Raw genomic sequence first — 27466 nt, 5'->3', positions numbered from 1 at the left:
TGAGGCTTTTACAAATACCATTTAGTGAACCAACTAATTCATTTTTCATGGAGCAAGGGCTCGCTTTTGTAATGTTTAGGTCTCTTAAGTTACCTCGCTCCATTGAAATCTCAGGATTATGAGTTTAAATATTTAAAGGACGTGCTATGTTGCGTAGCTTTTAGAGGAAAAACAAGCCGTTCGGTGTGCTTTGACCATAAGCCATTCTAGAAGAAACAAAATGACATTTGCCTTAGCCGACGGCAAAACAAAACATAACTTAAACCGCATTTTTCATCGCGTCATAAACCCACGTTGGATGTGTCATCAGCGCAAGAAATACTATCTCACAAGAGAGATGTACATTTTTTGTGTACACGTTCCTAATCAAGTTCCTTAAAATTGATTCAGTGTCATAGCTCGCAGCTGCATGCTATAAAGGTGAATCGAGGCTTCAGCCTTGCTTCATTCATCATACCTTCATGACTATTGGGGGAACCCTCGGCTCCGGTTTCAACGCCCATATAAACGGAAGGCCGTGGCAGCACAGTACGAGGAAGCAGGAATAAGAGCGTTGCCTTACTACCAGTCGCACGGTTGTGCGGGAGACCCCAGTCTCCTCGAATATTAAGCGAAAAAGTTTAGATTTAAGTGCTGTTAAGTTGAGGATGGCGCGATTAATACGGTTTCTTTAGTAAGAAGGCATCGAGTAAGCTCATCTTTTTGAGGTCAAGATAGAGAAACTGCCATTGCCAAGTGGTTTTCCTAGTATCCACCAATGACAGAGGAGCTAGCTTAAAGCACTTGTACTCATCAACGGATTTTCCATTTCGCCGCCCAGACTCATGTTTCGATTAAACGATTTAAACTAACCATATTCGACTTGAAAACAACCCAGATACGCAATATACTATCGGTATATTTCGTGAATCTGTCGTCAAACGCTAATATTAGAGAAACAAAGGTGTGATATTCTCAGATCGTGTGTAGTTAATGGATTAAGCGCAAAACACGTTTCACACTTTTAAATTGTAATACTTTTCTTTACCTGGAATACTTCGAGGCTTTAAAGATCAGTGCGCTAGCATCGACAGACAGAAATCGACAAACGAATAAGTCCATTATTGTATCGTTTTGGCTTGGATGTTTCCTGCGCGGGAGAGTCCTTGTCTTATGCGTGAAACCACTCGAATTTTCGTGAAAGAAACACGCAAAAAGTAAGCCATTGTGTTGCTTGGAATAAATCTGACATACTGTTTGTTCGTATTTAAATATCCCTGCTTAAAATCCTTGAAACTGAAGTCTCTTTCAAGAGGGATTCAACCATTTGCTCTTAAGAGCAATCAACGAAGTTTTACTTTCTGATAAAAGACGGCGAGGCAGAAACCTGTGTTTCAGGAAATCATGAAATTAACCATAAAACGAAAAGAGTATTTTAGAATGCTAGTCCTTTCATTCAGAATTATGACTCATGTATTTTAACGAGATTTGTTTCGTGTATTTTTTTCGTGTGTGTTTTTTTCATTAAAGGGAATATAACGTCATTTAAAGACGTATATCTCGGCCATGTGGGAGGAGTGAAACTGAAATCAATTATACCAAACAAACTGAAATTAACAGCACCAGATTAATAGTAATTGTTAATAGGGAAATTGATAAAGGTTGATGGACAAAAAAAAAAGGTAAGGAAGAATTGGCAGCACTTTCGCAATCGACAAAACGTGCATTTATTTGGCAGCGAGCCAGGGGGTTGTGCGAGACAAAGGCGAGAATCTGGGCACCAGTAGTTGAACTCTACAACTCACATTAGTGAGTTGAATTAGTCTAGTTTGAATTCAATGAAAAAAGGGGAGTTTTTGCTTATTATGACACAGAAATATAGTGCTGCAGTAGCCTCTGTAAATAATATTATTTTCAGAGAAATGATGAGTCCAGAAAAAAAAGACAAAAATGTAGGGTCTAGTAGAAAAGGGTACGGGTTAAATTGTTAAACAATAAATCAAGCACTGATATACTGAGCAGGATGCAAAATAACATGCACTAAAGAAAAGGAAATCGCAAAGAAATCACTTATAAAACAACGTTAAACACGAGTGAGAAACAATTATAATCATTTTGACGTAAAATTATGACTACCTCAAATAAAAATTCTAAGCAAAAGACAAAGCGAAAACTGTTGTAATAAAAAACAACAGTTCATTTCAATAAAGCGATATGAATACGAACATTTTTTTAAACTCGCATTACACGAGGGAGCGGTGTTGCATGATGAATGCGTTAACAGAGATTTTTCCGATCGATTTTCCCCCCGGGCAAGTGACTGCGAGCATGCTTATTATAGCAGCCTTATCCGTCTATATCGCGCGCCGGTGACACTTATCCGTGTTTGGCCTTTCCGGCTCATCGCAAAGGAAATCTAGCTGAAAACCGGCGAGGTTATTCAGGAAATACAAGCATTTATCACTGCTTCAACACTGATTCGTATGGAACAGTCTCATGACTTGTTTGGTTCCACTCAAGGGGCTAAAAATTTAGATTATTTAAATGGTCGTATTCTGAGAAACAAAAAAGAATCTGTTTTACACATGATAAAAAGAGTCATTCAACTGATTATTTACAGGAGGAACTAGAAAATTTTTAGGAATTAAAAATAGTCATATTCTTGAGACATTGATTGTACTTTACATTGATTTCTCGTGAAAACGCATAAAAACTATGTCTCCTCAATCGTTCGGTTTTTAAATCAATATAAAAACAAGATCGAAAAAAGTATGTCCAAGATTATTCAAAATATAAATTTGAAAGGACAATTTTGATGTTCTATAATGTTCTTTAATTGAAAATATCTGACTTTGATATATTAACATATAATAGTAAAGAAGCAGTATTTTCAGGGAGAATAAAACAACGGTTAATTCTCGTTGTCAAGGGCACAAAACGGATCTGTTCCGCAGCACGTTTTTTTTTGCTGGCTGGGAAGCGGATGCTTGGAAAAAAATTCGACCCGATCGGGTATAGGGGTAATTATTCATGTGCTAAAATTCCTAACCAATGCTGGCTGGGGAGCAATGGAATGGTCCCTCCTGGGAAAAAGGAACAGATAACTTTTTTCTAGCAACTTTTAAAATGGATATTTCGGCATCATGCCATTTTAACGTGTTTCGGGAAGGGGGGCCGTTGTATGCCCTAGTCGTTGCCATGTCATTCGTCAACGGTAGGAGTTAAATAGTAATACTAAATAATATCATTTCACCACCTTATTATAGGCAACAGTGATAGTAATATGTTGATATACTGCCCACTGGGTAGCTGCATCTTGAGTAAAAACACAAGAAGGCTGTCATACAAAGATCGTGCTGATATGCGCCAGCGAACGGGGGAAGGAAGTGAAGGTGTGATAAACATAAGCTGAAAACAACACACACCTTACCTTATCCTAGAATTACGTTTGAAAACGTTGAGTTCTTATATATATATAGGACTTTTTCCAATCCCTTCAAAATCAAATAGGATCTACACCGATTCTTGGAAATCAAACCACCCAGAACATCAACAAGGTCGGGAAAGTTTCGAAAATTCCAGCATCATCACAATTTCTCGAACTTCTCCGAGTTAAACTAATGTATTCATAACACAGGGCCAGCATCCTTAGTGGCTTTTTTGTGAAAGTCTATAAGTACATCTCGGATGATTCCACAGAATTCTCAGTGGTTTTATGTGTGTTACTCTGTAAATACAGTAAATGAGGATAGTACCACAGGGCCAGTGTCCTCAGAGGTTCTGTGTGTGTTACTCTGTAAATACAGTAACTGAGGATGGTACCACAGTAACATTTTGCAAACCATTTCTACGTATGTCAGTCTAAAACTTGTGCAACTGCAGAAAGTACAATAGCAATAGCCACACTGGTTTTGTAGGGAGTTCAGAGGTTTTATTTGTGCAAGTAGAAATACTGAAAATGAGAATAGTACCACGGTAGCAGTACAACTATACTTATACAATTGTATAAGTACGTATTATAGGTACTGTAAGTAAACAACATTCTAACATTCGTAACAGCAAAATTAATCACTCGATAGTTCGCAAAACGCATTTAGATCTGACTAAGTTCGTGTCAAGAGAGACATATAATGACGCGGCGGGGAAAAGCTAGCTTAGGTGATAATGATCGCTCCAGGGCTTTGTGGGTATGTCAGTCAGCGACGTCTTAACGAGTAGTAGAACAGTTACTCGCGAAAAAACGATTACTAATCAGAACTTTAAACAGATGCAGCCTACTCTTGGAAATATTCTATGGATAATGAGAACCTACTCTTGGAAATATTCTAGGAATAATGAGAACGTGATAATGAACGTGGTGTACCTTCAAATTCCGATTTGCGAGGCGAAGCCATAGAGGACACCACTCTTGCATCGAGATACTCTAAGGTCAAATGTTTAGTTTAGAATTGCATGATCATAGGGGAGGTATTAGTCGTAATGTGAAGTGTATATCGTGGATTAGAGTGCATCGCCGCAACCTCTGTGCGCTGGAGAATTCAGACGCGGAGCGAAGATGAGAAAGCGGCTTAAAAAATAGCGCACGCAAGCGAGATGGAACATGTGCTCTTAAACTTACCCTCGGCCATTTTAACAAACAAGTCTCTAAATACTAGTGCTCTGTCTCGCTTCTGTGGGCAAACTGTTAAGGCGCTGACTGCACACGCAGCTTAAATACGTGTAGATATACATTAGTAAATAAATAAACAAAAGAAATGTCTCGATTTGACATTGGACCACGCCTATTGTGTTTGTTTTCATGCAGGTTTGCTTCCGTTACACTAGTCGTAGCAGGAAGGGAGAATTGAGAAGAGGGAGGAGATTTGGTCTTTTCCGAATAATATCCCCTACACTGATTCTACTTAATGTTTAGAAAAAAATTTCATTGAACTTCATCTCTTGTTGAATCCTTTAGTGTTCTGTGAGTTATCAAAAAGATGCATGGGCGGTGATTTGTAAGGTAAAACGTGACATACAGCTTAGTTTTGCCATATAGGGTCCATAGATAGTTTTAATCTTCTTATCATCCCTTTTTCTTTGTTGTATAATTCCCATTTCGTTTCGCTGAATTTTAAAATAAAATAAAATAGACTGCGCAGATAAATAGATGTAAAGTCTGTATTTGACGGTTACAAAGAGTGACGATCGCAAGACAAACACAAAACGTCAGGACTTTGAATGTAGTTCTAAAACAAATGTATTTTCAGGTTTTGAGCTCGATGAAAGACATGGTATACTATAAATAAAGAAAAACAATAATTGCCAATAAAAATACGGAAAAGTGTGAAGCTTTTGAACATTGGAAAACAAACAATATATTTTAGGTATTAAGTATTGGACATAAACTTACATGATGCAAACGACGAAAAACGGTTAAAATTAGGGAAAAAGGAAGAACCAAAAAGTAAAAGTGTGACTTTTTTTTTATTATTTACAGATAATTTTACATTTTAATGATTGACAGATTTGCAAACTTCTGACGGTGACAATTCATGTACAAATTTTCTCACAGTTTTAGCGAGCAAATAGTAAATTAGTATCATTAGCGAGATGTTCATGTCTGTAGTAAAATGTTATTTGCACAAACATTTTCTCGAAAGAGGCGGAACAGCAAACAGAATCCAGCGTTTACAAAACTGTTTATTTTGCTATTCATCTTTTTTCAGTATTTCATTCTGAGGATGAGCCAATTTTGATCACCCAGTTTGGGAAATATTTGTTTCTAAGTTATCAAAAAAATGTTATGGATAAAACATCTAAGCACATCAATGGATTAATGTAGTTGTTAGTTGCCTGGATATCGGAAATTATAGAAAGCAATTCACATTTATTAACAAAGAGGGGAAAATGGGAATCGCGTGTCGATAGCTTTGAAGTATATGATTTGAATGCTTCGGGCGATAAGTGTGATTGAAATATTAGGAAAATAAAACTTTGGATCATGTAATTGCGTTGAATAAACGAAAAGTGGTTATCGATTCAAATCTGTATACAAAATGGGCGCTATCTATTGTGTACTCCAACAACTTGGTTGAAAAAAAAAACGCCATAAACATTAAGTGATGTATTTTCTTGTTTATTTTTTCATTATTTTTAAAACCTTTTTTGCTATTCTTTAGTCGGTCAAATCTTACTCAACATATTTGAATATTTATATTAAAGGTCTTCTGTCTATCTTTTTCTTCTTTTGTTTAAAGTAAATTAAAAGTAAATACCTAGTTGTTAGGCAACCCACTATAATCTCAAACTATGTATTTCCTTTTAGACTGTAAACAAATTAAACCTGCTCGAAACAAAATATCACTCTTTGAAAAACTGTGCACGTACGCTAGCGATGAGACAGACCACAAACGACAACCGACACCCGCATAACAAAGGGCAGACAACATCGATCACCGACCTCCATCAAAATGAACGCTTTAACTCAAACTCAAGTTGTCATTAGAAACAAGAAAATTGTTAAAAAATCAGCAATGAAATATGAATGAAGATATTTATATGCCATTGTGTCTCATGTTATTTATTTTACAAAGAAGCAAAAAAAAAAAAACTCATTATCGAGTTTCTTTTTAGCATTGAAAAGTTCTTAAGCTACCTTGAACACGATTATTTTAAAAAGACAAGATAAACACGAATCGTTCGTAAAACAACATCGCTCATTCTTCGTAGTTAATCTGATATTATTCAAGAGAATGAAGAAATTCAAGTTTTTTAAGTACAGAAGATTTCTCAATGGCTTTGAACATGAAGTTTCGAGTTAGACGATAATGTGTTAGCTCACTTTTTGACAAAGTAAATACTTCTGACAGAGTAAGAAGACAGAAAATGTCTGAGAAATGTTTACTTTTTAAATAGTGTTTGCTATAAATAAGACTAATTCTCATCTAAAGCTAGTACACCGTTCAAAATTGTATAAATAGAAAGAAATGTGCACCATTCCTGTCACGGAAATGGCGGGATGGTGTAGCTCATGTGATCTTCGTGATTGACGGCTAAAGAAATTGAAAAATCCAATTATCTTATTTAGAGTTAACCTTTAAATTTACAGCAAAATGTCAGTCTAAACATGAATTGAAATGTAGACAAGAGGTTACAAAAAGCAAAAAAAAATTAAGTTCAGATTAATAAAAACGTAGGTTGTTTCATACGTGCTACAATATCTCTTCCATATTGTCTATAATTAAATGTTACATTCAAAATCTAAAAAAAGAAAAATACAAAGAAAAAATCTACAGCCTAATCGCCACGTCACTTATGAGAATGTTGCAAAAAAAATGTGACGAAAAACAATGGGCAAAATTTGAGACCCAGTGATCATTGCGGGCACTTACTAAAAGGAAAAAAAAAAATCGGAGAAATCTAGCGGTTTCGTTATCAAGCATGGGTATCAAACTGTTAGCCTCTGCGAGTGACAGCAAATGATTACACCAATCGTAGAGTCAACGATTTAGCTGATTCTTTGTATATTTACTATAATACCATACCACCTATTACATTAGGCAAATCCATTCTCCGGCGAATACATTTTAAAGGGACAAGCGAATTTTTGAATTGCCGTAAGTCTATTTCCCTTTGAACTAAGGGAAGTCCATTCCCAGGCCGAGAGAGTTTTGTTTTACTTTAAAAAGAAATAATAATAATAATAATAATAATGGATAGTATCCGATAAGGCGCAAATAAGGTATTTTTAGGGAGAAAGAAAAGAAAAATCGAGATAACAAATCTACGTTGCATTCTTAATACCCTGCTGCAGAGGTCTCTTCTTGTAGACGAAAAAGCACTCCCGCCCGTCAGCCCAGCGAATACAAAGTCAAAGAGACCACTGCTAGCAGGGTACATTCTTAACAGCTAAAAATTAAAGAAAAATAGGGATGGGATTCTGTCGAGTTGTTACAATCTCGGTCATTAAAAGAACTCAAAAAAATCTAGGTGGAATTGTGAAGAAGACTTATTGGCGTAAGAACAGAGTTTGACCAATCATTTGAAAAGCCCTCTCTTGAGATATCTCGGTGGAATACCTTGTGTATATCTCTATTACTCCTCTCGCAGTGGCCAGGTATATTGGGGACGTGTAAGATTCACAGACAATACTTAGACTAAAAGCCCAGCAAAGTGACACAAAAAAACTCTAGTCTAAAGAGCCGCAATATAGCCCCGAGCCCAACTAAGTGGAAAACGTGAATAAATGATTGCGTATTATTAGATGAGGACTTTTACGGTGTAACTCGGGTGCGTTACCATGGGAACGTGCACTCCCCCTCCCCTCCTTGGTCGCCAATTGCTGAAAATAATCCTAGCTACACGCAAGTAACCTGGGTAAAAATTATGAAGTTATAGATATCATATGAGAAAGTATAATACTGAAAATTCTTCATTAAGAAAAAAAAATGACATCCACACGTATCCCTATAGCTACGCGCTTGAATCCAGCGGTTTCTTTCTTGGGCAGCATTAGAGCGCTCGCAAAGACCGCTGGGTAGCTAAGCAAGTTCCTTAAAGACGAAAGGTATACTTCGTGTTCGGTTTTGCTTTTGTTGCCCCTCATTATTATGATAAACATGTGTAAGTCCTTCTGCACTCTTTTTGTCTTAGATCCCGACTTTCGTGGCAAGAATTGGATTTTGAATTTCTAAAACTGCTAAACCATTTAGAAAAAAAAATTCAATTAGATCTGCATCCCTTATTTATTTAGGGGTAGAGCTGAACCATTTCTGTCAAGGGATAGATTAAATTTCACGAGATTCGAGATACTAAAATGAACATCACATGCGCATAGCTTTTTTTAAAATAGCAAACGAAAACGTGCGCACACATATATACAACGGACTCTAAAGAAGAACCTTTGGCAGAGTCGACTATCTTTAGCAATTAGCCATTGAGCTGTTAGTTCAGTTCTCAAGTTCCCATAGAATTTCTTTACTGCAGAATGTTGCTTACTTGGTCTCCCTGAGAATCAACCTTCAAAAGTCACAGCTGTTGAACTTGAGTATAGGCGAATTACATGGTTAAAACTTAGCAAATCAAACCTATTGTTCAAAAACAATGCAAAACAAATGTGATAACTCTTTATGAAAACATCAGTTCCACTCTTGAAAACTCCCTCAACTGTGAATTCAGGAAAGGTTTCACACTAATTGATTTAGAAGTTGAGAAATGGCTTCATTTCTTGACCCAATAATGCTTACGCGCCTTTGATAATCAGTAAAAGAACTCATTTTTTTCAATACTTATTATCCTGGAAGAGAGCTCACAGTTGCTGCATCTGTATTAGGGAAAATAAGCACAGAAGCGAGATGTCATTCAGCCATCTCGACCAATCGCAGTCCTTTTTAAGTGCAGTATTTTTTTAGAATAAATAAAAACTAAAGGAAAAAAAACTGGAATGAGAAGGGAAAATAGAAACCTGGGCTGTCACAGTTTTTCACACCTCACTTCACTAGAATAAAAATTAGTTCAATAAACACAGAGCCTCAAAATTCGGCGTAAAGTGGACGGATATACACAAAAATAGGCATTCTTATAGCAAGGAAATATAACAGAACCAAAGAAAAATTAGCAGGCGGTAGAGTAGGTGACGATTGGCTTAAATGTTATGTCAAACAAGAAATGTGCTAGTTGTTTTATCAAAAAGTAGGGAAATTCATTTGCTAATAGCGAAAGGAAAATCATTTTTCCGAGAACCGAAAGCTCGAGAAATCGGAACAAAACTAACTGAAATGTGTCGTATGCTTTGAAATGTGGTGGCGGATAGAAATGACTTTGTTGTTACGAAAGAAGCAAAATCAACCAGTAAACACCGGTTAGACCAGACCAATTTTTATTTATTTATTTATTTTCACGCAGAGGGGTGACTTCATCATTTAATAATAAGCAGAGCACGTGAATTGAGTGGAGTGAGAAGAATAACATTTATGCCCCTCGTAACTGATGAATGGGGGGGGGAGGGGTGAGGGGAGGTTGTCACCATGGAAGCCTATCAAAACCAATGAATGAATGGATGTTTATTTTACGGCTAATCGCGATTAGTAAAAAAACTCAATTTAATATAAAGTAGAAAACTCAGTTTAATATTCTTGTTTATAATGAATGTTTGGCTTTGATATTGGCGCCTAAAGCGAGCACAATGGCCAGCGTCGATTTCTTAATGGGAAACCAGTGCCTCACTAACGTGAAAACAGTGCGCAAAACAAGCAAATATATCAAGCGATGAAAGAGTTCGGTAGAATAGCAATGAAAGAGGGAGGTTCGCCTAAGGCAAGATCCGCTCACTGCTGCGTTTCGATACAAAACAGCGACGAACGAATTAAACTCTCAGCGGGGTAACAAACAAACAGCAGAAGTATTTGTCGCGAGTGTCGTTGATCACTGAATTTGAGCATAAGCTACTGGCTCGCTCGTGCACTAGGTTGGATTTCAAGACGACATGCCACAAGAGCGAAAATCAGGATTGGATTGCTTGAAGCAAAAAAAAAAAGTGTCATGCAAGTCCACACAGAACAAAAAAATCAATTATGGCATTCTACGGTGCACACAAAATACACTCGTATCTCTGGCAGTAAAAAAAAAAGAAAAAAAAAAAAAAAAAAGAAAAAAAAGGGAAAGTGAGTCAAAAGTAAAGTTTTCTGTGGTACATTTGTACAGAGTCCTACTAAACCTTGGATTTTAAGCTATCTAAAAAGACAATTTAGTATCTACGCCATAAATTTGTTAACATTTCTTTTAGTCAAACATATACATAACATTTACAGTATCTCGAAATGCTTTGGTTCACACGCACAGTTCACGAGAGGTTTCCCTAAATAGAACTCGCAAGTTCGCCGAGGGGAATTTTCGTATACGCGCAATATAGGGCGCAATACAGGTATTGTGACCTACTCTCGTAAAACCAAGATTGTGAGGATATATTCAGGCCTTCGCGAATGGCGATAAACGATGTAAGAATAGTATAAGAATATTTCAAGGATGGTGTAATATATTCAAGTGTGTCGTGTTATATCTCCTGTCACACTACACCATTCGTACGCCGAGTGAGCCCTCCCCAGGCGCTGGCTCAGTAGGAAAGTGTTAACTACAGGATTTATTGTGAAAATACCTTTTAGGTTTTCCATGGCTTGAATTAGAGTCCCGCTGAGGTTGATCTAGACGTGCGGTTACAAACAAAAACAGACCTGGTAAAAGAGACAGTGAACTAATGTTAATACACGACACATGACAGTTAACTAATAATACCTATATCTACGAAGAAAAAAAACACACACAACCAAAACAAGATATTAATGCAAAACTATTGCAACATGTTTCTTAAGTCACATAACAAATGGAGGAAAATCCATTTTTGGTGCGCATTTGGAATTAATCTCTAGAGGAACAATCTGAATAAAATACGTTAAAAATAGGGATTATAATTAAAGTCTAACCTCCTGTAATGTGTTAGGTATGGAATTTTCTAGCGAGACAAGCTTAATGTTGTTAGTTGTTGTGGCGTGTGATAGAAGTCTTGATCAGATAGACGCCGCGGTTCCCCTCCTTTCTGACAAGCTATTGTACAGCTCTGGTTTGTAGATAACCCTAAAGCGATATGAATACGAATTTCTTGTGCGCTCGCCTATCAATGAAGCCTCCAGGTCTTGGTGCAGCTGGCGTTTCTAATGGTGGTACCGATAGCAGCTGCGCCTACTTTCAAATCGATCATTGGTTGGCGGACTTGTTTACGGCGTGCGCGAGTTTCGCTAGATACTCCGCGCACTCCAAGGGAGACGCGCTGGATGTGCGCGCTTTCGTCTCGCGCGAAGACGCGCGCGCGACTGGGCGGACTCGTTTACCGTGGGCCAGTTTCGTTAGGCACAAAACGCACTACGCGGGAGACGCGCGGGATGTGCGCACTATCAATGAATACGGCTCCCGCGCTTACTCGCGACTCTAACTTTTTTTCCTAATACAACAGAATTTGGTGTGCGTTACTGATGGTGCCTGTATTATAGCGTTCAATTGCTCTTACTCGTACAACCATATGGCTATCATAAAAGTCTGATAGTTACTAAGACAATGATATATTTTGACCATTTTTAAAATGGTCTTTAAATCATGGCGCTCGAGTGCGCTTTCTCGAATTATCCTTAAGACCATTCCATATATAACTCTCTGGTAGTTCCTGACATAATGGGATTTTGTGCGCATTCACTAATAGCGCTTCTGCGCGCGTATTCGTAGTACATTACATAAGTTTCTGGTACGCACTGATACAATGGACTTTCTGCGCGTTTACTATTTGTAATAAACAATAGAGTTCGAGCGCTTTTACCTCCATCACGCACATAGCTCCCATGTATACACTGTATACGCAAATTGAATTGCGCACGTAATTGAAACCCGCGCGCAAGAAAATTTCTGGTATTTTCTGGTGTAATGATTTTACACAAGCTACAGTCAATGAAACAAGAGATCGCAATATAGGTCACCAATGCATTCACATGGCAGGGGGTTTAAGGTCACAAAGAGGTCAATCTAGTAAAGCAAGTGGTCGCACTTACTTGGTAGCAGATTGAAACGGGTTACTCGGTGTAACTTCAAAATCGCGTGGATTTGCTAAGACAGACCGATCAACTACAAGAGACTTCTTACTGAGGCCAACGCACTTAAATGGGTGTGCCTTGCACTTAGTAATAAGATAGTCACTAGGGCACACTGTCTACTCTCACAGGGGGGGCTGGAAAAATATGGGGCGCGTGTGTTTGTTGCTAGGGGTTACCATTTACCATTGAAGGGCTTAAAGTGTCTAACACATGGCGACCAAGCAAGCTATGAATCCAAGTTTAACTTTATGAATGTCACTGGCAACGAATACAAGCTAAGGAATACTTCAAGGTTAAAGTAGTAGCCAGATTGAAAACAGAGGTTCTGCGTTAAGGCCGTTAGATTACAATGTTCCAGACCTAAAAAGTAATCGATTTCAATTGAGATACGTATGGGTCTATATTCAAGAAAGAAAGGATGAAATAGATGGTATCTTTAGGCATGACCGAGTCTCGATAGTAGAAACACATGCAGATACGGTTTGTAGGCGCGGTATTTTAATCAGCGACGTGAAACCACCTGACACGAGGAACTAATGCACACGCGCCTCGCGCAGTACGACACACTTAACACCACCCACAAGTCTAAGCCAATATCGAATTCAAAACGTAATATCGGGCACCTACGAAGAAAAACACGTTATTTAGGAGTAGAGTGAAAATGTTTCGGTCATGTGTTTTATTCGGTTTCGAATTAAGCAGAACTATTGGAAAAATAGGACCACAGCCAAGAAATTCATTTCCTTTTTCTCTGCAAAACAAACGTCCAAAAAACGCACCGTATTTTGTTACCGCAAGCACTGAGAATTCACAGGAGTTGAGTAGTTTAAGAGCAGAACGAGGAGAAAATCTGCGAAAATGTTCCGCTTGGTTGATTAAGAAAGAAAAATGGACAGAGCAATAGTATATGTTAGTGTTTCTTTGAAAGACTTTCATCGACTGTCTAGCTTTAGGCTTTTAGGACTAAAGCTCGATTAATAAACACGATCCGTCTTTGGCGGGTGGTGCCGCGAAAAAAAAAATAATAAGAAAAAAGAGCGTCCCTATCTCCATTTTGCGGAAGTTGTTTAACAACCAACAATTACACACACACGAAACAAAGTTAGAGAACTTTGAAATTTAAGCCATGTATTCCTGTGTGCTAACAGATCTTTTAATTCTAAAATTTGAAACTTGTTATTTTTATTCTTTACTGGCCGCCACAGAACAAGCGATTATTGCACACTCATGAGAAGAATAAGAATTTAAAGGATTTGTATTTTTAACATTCTATTTACAATAAATAAAAAGCAATGCAGTTGTATTTACAAAAATGTCAAAAGCAGGTTTGAAGAAACCTGTAAAGAGATTTGTTATTTAGTGCCAGAAAACACACACAAAATATTGTACCTGCGTAGTTTATAGGGCATTTATACTTAAGATAAAGCACAACATATCGTGGTGTATTGGTCTTGTTTGGCCTGGTAGAGTCAATTGTCACCTGATCGATAAATGTTATTCCGTGTTAAGCGACACATTATGTGAAATACTGCCTCGATGGTAAATTGCTTTGGTTTGATTGACTAGGAAATTCCTGGTCGTCGAGAGGAATGAAATGGCTAAGACTTTACCTATGAGAGTACATATGAAAGCCATAACGAAATTATTTTTGTTAACCTAATCAGATAAATGTTTACGCAAAGAAAAGTTTTTTAGAAGTTTGCACAAAAAGTTTTCAACATTCAATCTAAATCCAAATAAATATAGTTTTTCCTTTCAATGAACTCGTTTTAACGATTGCCTACTCTTAAACGCTACTCGATTCCTTTTCTATTTACCAAATTTCTATTTACCAGGGCTTCTGAGATAGGTATGGACCAGTAACTTATTTCCTGAGCTATTAGAGGTACTAGACAAAGGCGAACACGGAGAAGTTTTTACTGGACCATACGCCCGTTTTTAAATCCATTGTGAGTCTTACACATACTGTGTGAAAACTGCATTGTCTACCCTAGCTAACCGTTTCAAATATTGACGACGACTCCACTTGCATTAACGAAAGAATAGAAGAATTCCTATTCTATGTCAGCCAGGAAACGCCTTTTGTGGTTTGGAGTTTTCTTTACTTGTTGTAAAAATATGTATAACACAACTTGAACGGATTCTGTTTTTCCTGACTTGAACAGCAGGATACCTTTCTTTCTGTCTAATTCAGAATTATAATAGAGTGGGTTTCTTTCCGCTGTTATTAATGCACTCGTTATCGAAAGGTGGCAAGAATACTTAGTGAAGCCATGAACAACAGTTATTTAAATCAAGAAAAAGAAAAAAAAATTGGATGCACGAAACCGAAATCTTTAGGCTACAAAATACTGATTGTGTAAACTCGCAGTTATCGCTAAGGAAATGCTAGGTAAATATTTCTTTCAGTTCTGTTGTCCAAACGATTACAGGACAAAACTCATCAAGACAAAACATCATCATTCATATAGAAAAAAATACCAGGTTAATGCTTTGCCAATAAGGAATTTATTGAGGGTTTTACTTACAGTGGGGTTAACGAATACTCAACTAACATGTTTTTACAACACACGTAAGATCAAAATTCACGTGAAATCACCTCTGCACGGAAGCTTACACAAATGTCAAAAGCTTGACAAATTTTTATATCAACACTAACAATCTTAAGCGTGTTTCTGGAAATTATCAGGCTTGTCTACTAGAGATGGAAACATTACAGGGAATTCGCTGCTAACCGTAAACTTATTCTTTGAGATTGTCTATGCCAAGGACGATAGCAAGGGATTGGCAGACGGAAAAGTTTCTTTTAAAACTCCAAACAATGAAAGTTAACACGAAAAAAATATATAGCAAGTGAAACGAATTAGTCGTATTCACAGGCTTGCTTTGCTTGCGGTATGTTTTAACAAATATCTGAATGTCGAAAACACCTCCAGAGAGCTAATGCATTTTTTTTTCTAGGAAATAGCCGTAACTTCCAATTGAGCTAAATTGCACCTATGTGGAGCCATTGTACGGAAGCAGTTGTCTAGGAACTTACCTAAGAGAAGATGCGAAGTCAACAACTCTCTCTGGTATAGGGTTCTAGAAGAAAACAAAATAGACCGTAAGGACGGTTAGCTAGAAGTCGGTATTGTAAAGTCGACTACTTAATAATGAGAGAAGTTTCGAAAGTTTAATCAGGAAGAGAAAGTGTTTAGAGAAGGAATAATGACTTGGTTTGTTAGAATGACAGACATTCATAGGTAAACTTTCTATTATCGCCTAAAGTTTGAAATAGTCAAATAGAAGAAAAGACACAATTCAAATGTTTGTTTAAAGATTGGTGGTGTCGTAAGATATAATAATTCGCGGGAACGAGAAAGAATATAAATTAGCCTACTAAGTGAAGAAATTCCGTTATTTTTTATGTTATCATTGTCATATTCTTTTTTACAGCTAAATCCATCGAAATCGGGAAAAAAATACATGTGTGATCTTGCCTTCTTTATGGAATTTCAAAACACTTCAAAAAATAAATACAGAAAAAAACCTTTTGCATTATAATTTTCCTCTCGCTACGCCTGAGGTCTGGTTTCCTAAAAGCACTTTTAACAGGTGCGGCTTTTCCAAGGAAAACTTGTGAGTGAAATAGGATCCATTATTGCTTAAAAAAGGAATTGTAATTGACATCCAACGAACTGCATGGGTGTTTTGGAGTTTCATTAATACATTCTAAATAATTTAAAAATAATAAATAAATATTATATAAATTGAGGTGAAAGAAGATGAAGAAATATCTAATGCCAAAAACGAAACATGCTATTTTTCTTCGATTTTTAAGGGCACTCTCTAAATTTACATTTCAAGAAACGCAAGTACAAAATAAATATAACTCGGTTAAAAGCCTGTTTGTCATTTAAATCAATTAAAAGGGTATTCATCACCAGTACTTTACTATGGTAAACAAATAATCCCATTTTCTACTTGAATTCTTTATCGACGTTTCAATTAAATGGAGGGATAAAGCACAACACAAGCAAATGCAATTTAGATTCGATCAAGATTGTGAAACGGAGAGATAGAAAGTGCTTTCTAGTTTTGGTATGTGAGAAGCCCTAACTCGTGACTTGGTGAAAGTTTCCTTTCAATATGGAATTAAATACGACGACAAGAAGAATTGTGACCAAAAGCTTCGATTAAATTAACTCTTTTTTATGGTTTCACATTTAAGCAATGATGTTAAGAACTTGTTTCTGTCCCTAGCGAACTTAGTTTGGTTAACAGCGCAAAGGTACTCGTCCCCGATCCTCGATCGACCGAGAAACATGTTACTTTTTTGTCGGCTGGAATGGTGCCAGACAGAGCTCATTTCACTTCTGAATTTTTTATTACCATTATTTCCTGCCATTGCCGTTCCGCGTCGACAACACCATTTCTTTATTTGCCCTTGCAGTACCATTTTCTTACTCAGGACCACATTATAACACTTGCCAATGATTTTTATGTTGAACATATCGCTTTACTTTGTATGAATAAAACATCTGTCCATATTGTTAAAGCATTTTGCAACCTGCAAAGTTGCATATACTTTTTTCCATTTCTAAATTGTATTGAAACTTTAAAATACCAAACCTACTATGACTGTATATTAGTTATTTTTTTATCATTACCCTTGCCACTGTACATGAAAAAAAAATAAATGACAATAAATTAGTTATAGTAATAGTTATATCGATGCAATGTGTGGAATGCATTATTTCATTTAACCGACCTTAACATTTGCAATTGCTTTATAGAATTGTGAATGGGATAAAAAGGCCGAAGAGTTCCCAGACAGCTCATATTTCGATGACATTACTACACAAAACCGCTTTGAAAATTCCATTGAACATTAATGGTATACTGTTAAGGTGCATTAGGGTAATGAGTGTTCACTGTGGTATTAGCGTGTCTGTTGGCATCGCATATAGCAATGAAATGGTAGCTAATGGTTTCGAAAAACTAAAAAAAATAATATACGTGTTCTTTTATATTCATTCAACAAGATGAAATAGTTAAGCTTAAATTTCGACCGTTTACCCAGCGTATATACAACTCAACTCTTTTTTTTTTTGGGGGGGGGGGGGGATTTCAAGAAATGGTTTGAAGCCAAAACAGAAACAGGGTACGCAATGACCTAAGATGAAAAAAAAGATAAAATGAAATAAAATAAAGTAAACTCAAATACTCCGACAAAACAAAATAGAAAACCTATGATAAAAAAAAAATTGTGCAATGTAACAACAACGGGTGGAAACATAGTCCAGCCTTTGGTATGTAATAACAACGGGTGGAAACATAGCTTAGCCTTTGGTAATGCAATTACAACAGGTGGAAACATAACTCAGCCTTTGGTAATTTAATAACAACGGTAGAAACATAACCCAGTCTTTGGTAATGTAAAGGCAGTGATTATAATTTTCAAGACTACTGCACATTTTGGTATATTTATAAATAACAAAGGCAAGCAACATACATAATTACTTTTCATCAATTTTTTGATAAGAGAAATCAATAAAAGTAAAAATTGGTTGAACATTGATATCTTAAATGAGACAGTAGTGTCGATTAAAAACCTTTTAAAAATCGGACCAAAGGCATTAAGAAACAATAGAAATAACATTTTTACATAACATCGACATAAGACAGAGACATAACGACATAAGGAAAAAAAATGTCGTCAAAGTGCAGCTGTGCTAAGAACGATGACCGATATCCGACTTACGAGTTTACAAGATTAGCGTGATACGACATCGATTATAAAACTCAAAGACAACTATCAAATAATCATCCGTATTTCCGCAGAACAAGATAAGGGATGAAGGAAGATTCGTGCAAAGGTGCGCACTGTTTGAGCTGTGGCCTCGATTGTAACGCGGAAACAGATCATTCGTTTTAAATAGATCGCTTTGAAAAATCGCAGGTCAGGAAAAATAACCCACAAGGGCAAATGAAAAAAAATATATATTTTGTTGACAGCATAGTGGTGGACCTTTTGTTTTATTAATATAACTATTTTGCTAGCTAACTTGTTCAAATACCGACATCAATTTTATGAAAAATTTAAAAAACTGAGAAATTCTGAAATTGAGCTAGCATGATTTATGATCAATTGTTTAGTTAAAAAGAAAAAAAAAATATTAAAATTCAAAATTCTGCTGCAAAGCATTACAAGCAAACAATTTCGCCGTAAAACGCTAAAGTAGTGGGCTAAAATAAAACAAAAGATATAAACTTCGGCGTAACCGTATAGTAAAATGTAATGGAGAAATACAGAAACAAGTAATGGAGACTACGAGTGGAAATAAAATCGTTAAAATTCATTGATTTCCCCCCTGCATTTTTAACAAAATTAAATAGCTAAAAAAGTCTTATCTGGGTAAATCAGGAAGTGCAAGGACACAATGCCTTGATTCTCATTATAAGCTCAAACGAAGCTGTTAAAAGGTTACGGTTCTAAAATGAGGTCCAGTCATGAGGTAAAAGAGGGAAATAACGTTGAATAAACCTCTCCAGTTAGGTTTGCGGTACTAGCTTGGCAAGAAAATATTCACAATAAAACTCTAAGGAAGTTTTCTTTTATAAACGAAAAAACGTGTCTTTGACTGCTTTAATTCGAGTGGTAAAACCATTTTCGCGGTAGTTCAAATTTCGGTTTCTTCGTAATGATAAGATAATCGTAAAATGTGGGTTACGAGAATTGTATAGAATTTCAATTAAAAAAAAAAACGTTTGGATCACGTACACAATTTAACATCATCATGTAACAACAGTCTGACAACAACAACAAAAACATGAAAACGGATGAAATTGGCTTGTGCGAGAAAATACCATTGTGCAATACATAAAGGTCTAAAAATGGTGCAAAAATTGTTTATCGAGGCAAAGATCTTTTTCGAAATAAAAAAATATATTCTGTGCTGTAAAGGTAGCTAGAAAAAACATTTCCTGTTGAAGATAAAATAGGAATTATATTCATCAAGCAAATATTTTTTTCGAAATTCGAAAATACAAGCGACAAATCTTTGATGTGCTGTAAAAGCAGGCAGAAAGAAAAAAAAACATTTAAAAAAAAAACAACATATTCTATGTCCTCTAGAAAGAAATATTCACTGCTGAAATGAAAATAGGAATTATATTTATCAAGCGAATTTTTTTTTCGAAATTTGAAAATACAAGCGACAAATCTTTGATGTGTTGTAAAAGTAGGCAGAAAGAAGAAAACATTTCCTATTGAACGAAAACGGTTAAAGAACTTTTCCTGTTGGACGAAAACGGTAAAAAAGATACAAGTCCATGAATCAAACTAAATAAAACGCCAAGAAAATACAATAAAAAGAACACAAAACACAGCAATTATTCAATAAAACATCTCAGTTAGAGCAATATTTAGCTTACCTAAGAAGGAACCTTTTAGGGTGAAATATTCGCTAAGCGGCTTAGTTTGTCCCCGTAACTTTGCGTATGATATCTGTGTACGTTGATGATAGCCCTACTCCCGACCAATCGGCAGTGTGTATCGCACTCACAATGCCGCGTTTAAATATGTAGTTTGGAGCGGTCGTCGAGTTGTAAAATAAACACAGCTTCCGTATAAGGCATATGCACCTTGCTCTGCAGGTATGGCCGGCGTACTGTGGGTTTCGTATTGTGGGGACTTTCCGGTCGTATTGATTGAACCAATGCCCTGTTTATTTGAACACGAATCTCTAGCTACAAGTTCACGACAACAAAATGAAATAAAACTTAATGAATGCTATTCAAATATGGACGTTTGGTAGATACTTCAAATAAAAGTGTGAAGCTACAAGAGAGTGCTTAGTTTTCAGACAGAAGTCGAGAAAACATGAAAAGGAACATAACAAGATACGAAAAGCCTGACAATAGTGTAGAAATATAATGAGATGACATGGAATTGAAGAGGGTCAAAGGACCTTATATATAAAACTAGTTTCTCATTTATAAAACTAGCAAAGTTTCACGGTAAATATCGGAAAACTTAGGTGTTCCTGCGTTAGGGCTTAGCTCTAAATCTACTGTTTGATTTCTTAAACAACATACATTAAGAGGGGTTAAAATTGCTAGTTTAAGCGATTTAGCTGAAACAGAACACAAATATAATAATGAGATCATTTTAATCCTACCACTGAAAGAAAACCGCTTGGCAGAGCAGCGACCTTAAATGAAAGTGGCAAACAGATGTAAGGAAAGATCTATCTCGAGGGCCCATATGGGCCTCTACCTTGAATTGTCTGATATTTGTCTACATTGAAAAAATAAAAATAGAATGGGAGTGCTGAAGAACCTGAGTAATCTACGAGTGCGAGAAGGAGGTATATGTCGGGATGGACATACAACCTCTTTCTAAGCACCACAAAAAGTAAAGTTAGAGCGTGAATAAATTGGTATTCTGGTCGAGAGCTGTAACATCGTAAACTAAGAGATAGCAGCAAGGATGGGAGATGAAACAAAATATTTCCTTAATACTATCCAAGTTTGATTGGGTCACATTTGTTCAATGTTTGTGAAAATCACAAAAAAAAACCATTCTATCAGAAAAAAAAAGAGATATAAAGATGAACAAGCTAAAACAAGAAAGCCAAAAAATAGATGCTTATGCAATACTAGTATAAACTGCTTGATAAAATGTCTAGCCAGTTTATTTCTCTCTCCTAAGTTTTCATTCAACACTTAGTACCGAACGTTTTGTGAAACAAACCTATTAGAATATAAAGTCTAGATATGAACCAGTCTCAACTCTCCCTCTCTTGTTCTTATATATTCTTGTAAGAGACTTTGAGATTTTGTTATGCCCTTCCACACAAGGGAAGCTTGCCTGGGCCTCTGTTGCTGAGCATGTACAACATAGTTTCAATAAGAGATAATATTACACCAGTCTAAAATATGTCTAACTCTTCATTAGTTCATATTTCTAACTCTTCGTAGGTGTGAGACTAAGGTGTTAATACACCTATATAGAAGAATGAAAAAAGATGCCTAAGTCTACCACTTATTCGTATCTAGCTTGTGGTAGCTAAGAGATAAAGTTTTTATGACATCAAACTAGAAGAATGCTAAGTCTTAATGAAAAGTATCTAGCTCTACCCTAGTTCGTATAGAACTTTTGGTAGCTAAGGGATTATTTACACAAATCTAGAAGAATGAGAATTCTTGATGAAAACACCTAACAATCCCCAGGTGGATTGAACTTTCGATTGTGTTCTTGCAAATAAAGTTATATTAAAATGCGTTCGAGTGAATTCATAAAGAAATTCACCTGAAGCAGTATCTATGTTTCTGGGCAGGTGGAAATCGCTACGTGCCTGTTTTTCAGAACAAAGCTCCCAAGATGTAGTTCAAAGATTCCGTATTATCCTGCGCACTACATTAAGTATCAATGGAACAGGGAAATGCAATCAACCATCATGCGAAAACAATGTGATATTCCTAGCAATTAAAAAAGTGTTTTTCAAATTAAAACGCCTTTACACAACTTGAAAAAGTAGATGTGCAAAAAACATGAATCATCAGATTTGCTACTTTAGAGGGGGAAGGTGTCTAGTCACTTTAATGGTTGGGATAGATTAAACTGCAAAGCTAAATAGCCTGTAACATTTTCCAGTTGTTCATTTGACACAAAGGCAACAATACTTTGTAACAAAATAAGCTCTCAGATGCGTGTCAAAATGTGATGGATGGCCGTTAAAAGGCTCACCGACATTAAATGATAGGCTTATGTAAACTGGAAAGTGGAAAAATATTTTTTGATTGTGATATTAATAGACCCCCGTCGCGATCCAGCACTTAGCCCAAGCGCAAATGGGGGCACACAAAGAGAAAGTTTCCCCAAAGCGGTTTAATATACTCGAGTCACGACTCAAACAGCGAAAAGCACTTAATGTTATTAAAATCGCAGCGGATTTATAAACTTGGTTAACAAACTGAGGGCACATACTAACACGAGCATGTCTGCTGTTGAAGCTGCCTGCTAAGAGCCTTAATAATGTTTTGCTTTGACTTCGAACGGGGATTAAACAACTTAAACAAACTTTAGAAAAAAGAAGATAGTGGGGTTTTAGCTATGGCCCTGACCCCTACGGTTATTGTGTACGAATGAAGAAAAAATAGCAAGTGTTTTAAAATTGATAGCACACTCAAAAAAGGGCATCTCTTTGTTAAGGCGAGTAACTTTTAAGGTACCGACTTAAATAGTCACAGCGGGAAAGTGAATAATTATAAAGTCGGTACAAGTATGTTTATGCATTCATCACAATAAGAATAATTATTAAAGTTCGGCTTGGATACTTTAATAAAAGACACAAACAGTTCAAAGTTGCATTATAAAACTTTTGAAGTAGTGAAAGGGAAAACACTTTCTCCAAACAATTAAAGGTAACAGTGCGAGTCAACCTAACTGTTTTTACGAAACCAAAGCAAAACATTTTATGGTTTTTAGAAATGTAGTTCTATGTTCTTTACAAATGCAACTTTAGGCGAGTTAATAAGTGCTTTTCATCTACATGCTAATATAATTTTCGGACTCTACCATGTTAACAGATTACTATCCAATATGGAAAAATAGAGAAACTTTAAGCTTTTCTTAAGTGATATATGGCCAAACTGACGAATCTCCGGGTTAAAACGGTACATTACACTGATCAACCTGTTGAAAATAATCACAATAAGGTGGCCTAGCACCGTGAAATTAGTTACTGAAAATTATACATTATTTCAATAGAACGCGCTCCTCCTTTCAAAACTGGATCTTTATAATACTTCGATTCTAAATCAAAAAACGAATTGTTAAATTTATGTCTGGTGCAATGATAGCATGAAAATATTAAAATTCAATTAAAAATAATATTAACCTAAACACCCAACAACAACCAACAATTTACAAAATATCAAACTAGGTAAAGTATTTGTGCTTTTACTTGCTTTTCTTTATTTCTTTTTTTATTGGAAAGTCACCTAAAGCAATAGAAACAATTTCCAGTAGAATTATATAGCTTCACTAACTGTCAAAAAGCATCATTCCCATTTACCTTTACTTGCAAAAACACACCGTGTAGCCAAAGCTTAACCCCTATATTGAAAAAAATAGCTGGCTTTCTAGAAATATTGGATTAAATTGGTTTCTCTATAGGCGGTTATTGGATGGAATTACCAATAGGATATGAGACAACGGTTATGAGACAGAAGTTAATACCAAAAAACAATAGGAGGGTTTGGGAAGTAGGGTAGAAATAAGACGATTTATTAGTTGAAATTCAACCCTGCAAGGGAATCTTGCAAAGGGTACCCTGTACAAAAATACTTTACACACTCTCACAAAAAGTATATTCAACTTATCAGGCATCTATAATAAGAGAAGTATAGCAAATCAAGGGTTTGGCTATTTTTGCGCCAAAAACTAGAAAAAATGCCAAAAGAGCAAATACTCATCTGATGTTTTTTTGCGTTATTTTTGCGCCATTCTTTTATAACCATTATCCACATATTGACGGTGACATAGCTAAACCCGAAACAAACCGAAACCACTTCAGTCTGCAAATAACAAGTCGCTTAGCACGAGGCAGGCAAACTTGTTTACCTACCCGCTAAATGGCGGCAAAGTGCAAAAACGGCTCAATTTGATAATATACTCCGAATCAAAGAAGGGAGGAAATTGAACGACGGGAGTTCATTCTGATTATTGGAATGCTTCCTCAAGGCCGCAAACTCCATCCGTGTTGATCTAACAAGAAGAGAAAAAGAGCAATTATAGGTTCTCTCATCTGAGAATCCTCTGTTTCAAAAACGCAGAGTGTGAGATGGAGACCAAAAACGGTATTTGCCCAGGCAAGAATCACAATACAAGGGATAATAGCAAGTAAATTAAAGCAATCGGCAGTGAGTATTGTTAGATAAGTCAAAGTAAATATGTATTAGAGGGTTTAAGTGTGTTCGGAAGTCGCGAGGTCTGTAAGACTAAGTGAATATCCCACATGCTTTGAAGATAACTGGACGGCCCTATGTTTATCGAGCGATGCGAACCCCAGGAAATCAACGGCGCACGGCTACCGTCCATTAACCAAGCAGGAAATTAACCTCGCTTTGGTTATCATTTGTCTCCAATGCGCGCTATTTTTGGTTTAACTTTAATGCACTGTTATTTTAAAAAGCTGTGAATGGATGGATGACAAAGTAATTTTTTAGATCAGGGCGCTCATGCGGGCCGCCCGACCGACAGGTGTTGTTATCAAGAAAAAAAACGTTTTTCAAAAATAAGCTAAAGAGCGATTAATGCACGGTATAGGCAGATGGAAGTCGGTGACGGGTTCTTAGAAAAGCTTACACGGCGTATCTGATGTTAAACGTACAATGTCACGGACATAAAAAATTCGCGATAGAGAACGCAAGCAATTTAGATGGATTGTGATAAGGTTTTTGCGTTAAGGGTTATGTTTTTTTTTTGCGGGGAGAAATCTCGGTCGAATCAGTAAAATTGTAGAAATAAAACTAAGCAGCGATAATTTTTTACGGTGAAGGAATTCTGAGAGCAACAAAAGTAATAATTTTAACAGACAAGAGTTTCCCAAAAAGCCAGCCTAAAGAAGCCTTACAGATTTTTGTGGTTCTCTTGGTTGCCTGATATATTTAAAGAAAATTAGTGTTTCGAAGAAGAAAGCACACAAAAATACGTGAATAAACAGGGCTTAGGAGCAAAGAGACGCCATAAGGAGGAAATGCCATAAAAAAAGAAAAAAGTGAAAGGGAGGAAGCTAAGTGTTGCGTCAATTTGAAACACTAGGACAAGAAAAACCAACTGTATAAATTACTTTGAAGCATTCGCCGGTACTGCGTTTAGCTGGTACATTAACCATTTGCTGTTTACTTTGTAATTTAGTATCTTTTTCAGAGAATCGTGAAATGTGACTTTTTGCATATTTAAGAAGATGGGCTTTGAAAGGGCAGAAAAGCTTAAATTTCAATCAATGCCATATCTTATTTGATAAACCAAGTAAAACTACCTAGTTTACAGTGGAACTGAATCGGACAAAAATGGCTTCTGGACTATTTGTACGATTTGGACATCTCCAGACTTTTATTCAAAGTTCACAAGTTAAGAATATAACACGCTGCTCCAGCGATAGAAAGTAACGCGAATAAAACAGTAACAAGCATTGCATTATGGGAAGTAGCAGAAGGGAAGTTGCTTTCCCGCTTAGCGTAAAATTCTAGTTCCAATAAAATCTAAAAGACTTTATAGTTCCAAATAACCAAAAATAATCTTTTTTTTTTCAAATTTGCGAACAAAGAGTATGGTTTACAGCGAAAATGTCATTGTTTTTGGTTGACCATGAAACTTGTATCAGACAATATTCATTCCACGACTGGATTTTGGGGTATTTCATTTCTTTCTGCCTTTGACGGCAACGGCAGAAAACGATTGAAAACTCAAAGAAACCAGACGTGAAATACACTTTGATAGATCTCATTGGCTTTCCTCCAAACTACCGTGACATTGTTTGGCTGAAAACTAGACTATATCTTCTTCGTACGCTATGTTAGAAATAAGGTTCTAGGCTTGTTCATACTTTTTTGGGATTATTATAAAAACGAGTAAATTTTATCGAAACTAGTTTAGTATCAAGCCCTAAGCAAGAAATAACTTTGGTCACGTTCTCTTTATTGCCATCATCGTTGTTTAAGCTCTGAAGAGATAAAGAGTGATATAAGGAGAAGGGGTTTACGTTAATACAAGAGAATAAGTCAGTAGCTCTATTAATTCTTTATTTTGGTGTGGCAACATCAGCCAAGGGGTTTAGGCTGGTTCGTCTAAGGCGAAAGGGAAAATAACAAACTATCGATTTTCTTGTACAAGAGCACTAGAGCGATAGAACGTAAGGGATTTTTTTTGGCTTCAGTTCCAACCGGTTTTATTTGTGTCGCGCTAGCGCATGAACTTCATTTTTTGCTTGTGCCGTAGTGAGAACCATTCTTTTGCAGCTCCAAAGCAAACTTATCTTAATTCCATCTTTGTTCCTATTTATTTAAGGTTGCTTCTCAAAAGGACGCAATCGCAGCATAAGTAAAAATAGGTCAAACAGCGCAAAAACAACAACAACAACAACAACAACAACAAGCGCTTGCGTTCTCCTGGACATCGTTAGTGAGAACTAATCCTCGTGTGATGACCTTACAGTATTATCGAATATAAAAAAACACTTTTTAAGGTACCGAATGTGCTAATATATACTCCAGAAGTCTAAAAACTCTTAAAGTTTGTATAATTATTATAACTAACTAACAACAATGCATTTAATAAACACAATCGAGGATGGAAACCTGGCGCTGACAAAGCATTTTTACAAAAGGGGCGAAAAGAATCCAGACTTACATAAGGCTGTCCAAAAAAGTATTATAGAAACAAGCAGACATAATCTTTAAGGCACGGTTTTCGGATAAACCAACACCTTACAAGAGCCCTTGAGGTATAAAGCAATGTGCTCATATCCCAGAGTAGAAAAATCTAACTAAATTACTACAGCACCGATAAGAAAATTCTAGGAATAATTAATTCCGGGAACAGGTCCGGGGCGATCGTGTAGGTGTTAGTGTCTATGAACGTTGGCAAGAGAACAACGAGAAATACTTACATTGTTGTGTTCAGTTTTTGCTTCCTTCTTGTCACAGATAAAAGTGAGAAATGCGTTCAATGCACCGTTAAACGCTAAACTTTGATAGAAAGAGGGTATCAGGTTTCCCAACCTGTCGACTGCACGCCGTGTTCAGAGTGCATTAAGATTTGCAGGTTCAATGAATTAAGGTAGCTCTAAATGGGAGTGTTTGGGAACTTTAATTGCTGTACC

The 27466-nt window shown here is 36.3% G+C and overlaps 1 protein-coding gene across 15 annotated transcripts in view; it reads right to left on the bottom strand.

Moving 5' to 3' along the window:
- The window catches only part of LOC5518173 (insulin gene enhancer protein isl-1), a 61805-nt gene that overhangs the window by 13881 nt on the left and 20458 nt on the right, over positions 1-27466 (bottom strand). For 5 of the 15 annotated variants that reach the window (XR_007308130.1, XM_032362714.2, XM_048727916.1 and 2 more), the window contains 3 exons: positions 15631-15674; positions 11111-11186; positions 4343-4402 (listed from right to left, as the gene is read on the bottom strand). Coding sequence is in view for 13 of the 15 variants with exons in the window: in XM_032362714.2 (XP_032218605.1) it covers positions 4343-4402; positions 11111-11126 (76 nt within the window). In the remaining 2 variants the exon portion in view is untranslated. Of the gene's footprint in view, positions 1-457; positions 760-1027; positions 1224-4342; positions 4403-4597; positions 4664-11110; positions 11187-11435; positions 11587-15630; positions 15675-20009; positions 20093-27253; positions 27271-27466 lie in introns of those variants that run through there. The other 10 variants (XM_048727917.1, XM_032362722.2, XM_048727913.1 and 7 more) reach the window with 9 other exon arrangements.

Source organism: Nematostella vectensis, chromosome 5 (genome assembly GCF_932526225.1).
Source record: "Nematostella vectensis chromosome 5, jaNemVect1.1, whole genome shotgun sequence".
Lineage (NCBI taxonomy): Eukaryota > Metazoa > Cnidaria > Anthozoa > Actiniaria > Edwardsiidae > Nematostella > Nematostella vectensis.
The sequence above is the reverse complement of the archived record's forward strand: the minus strand, read 5'-3'. Positions and strand labels throughout refer to the sequence as shown.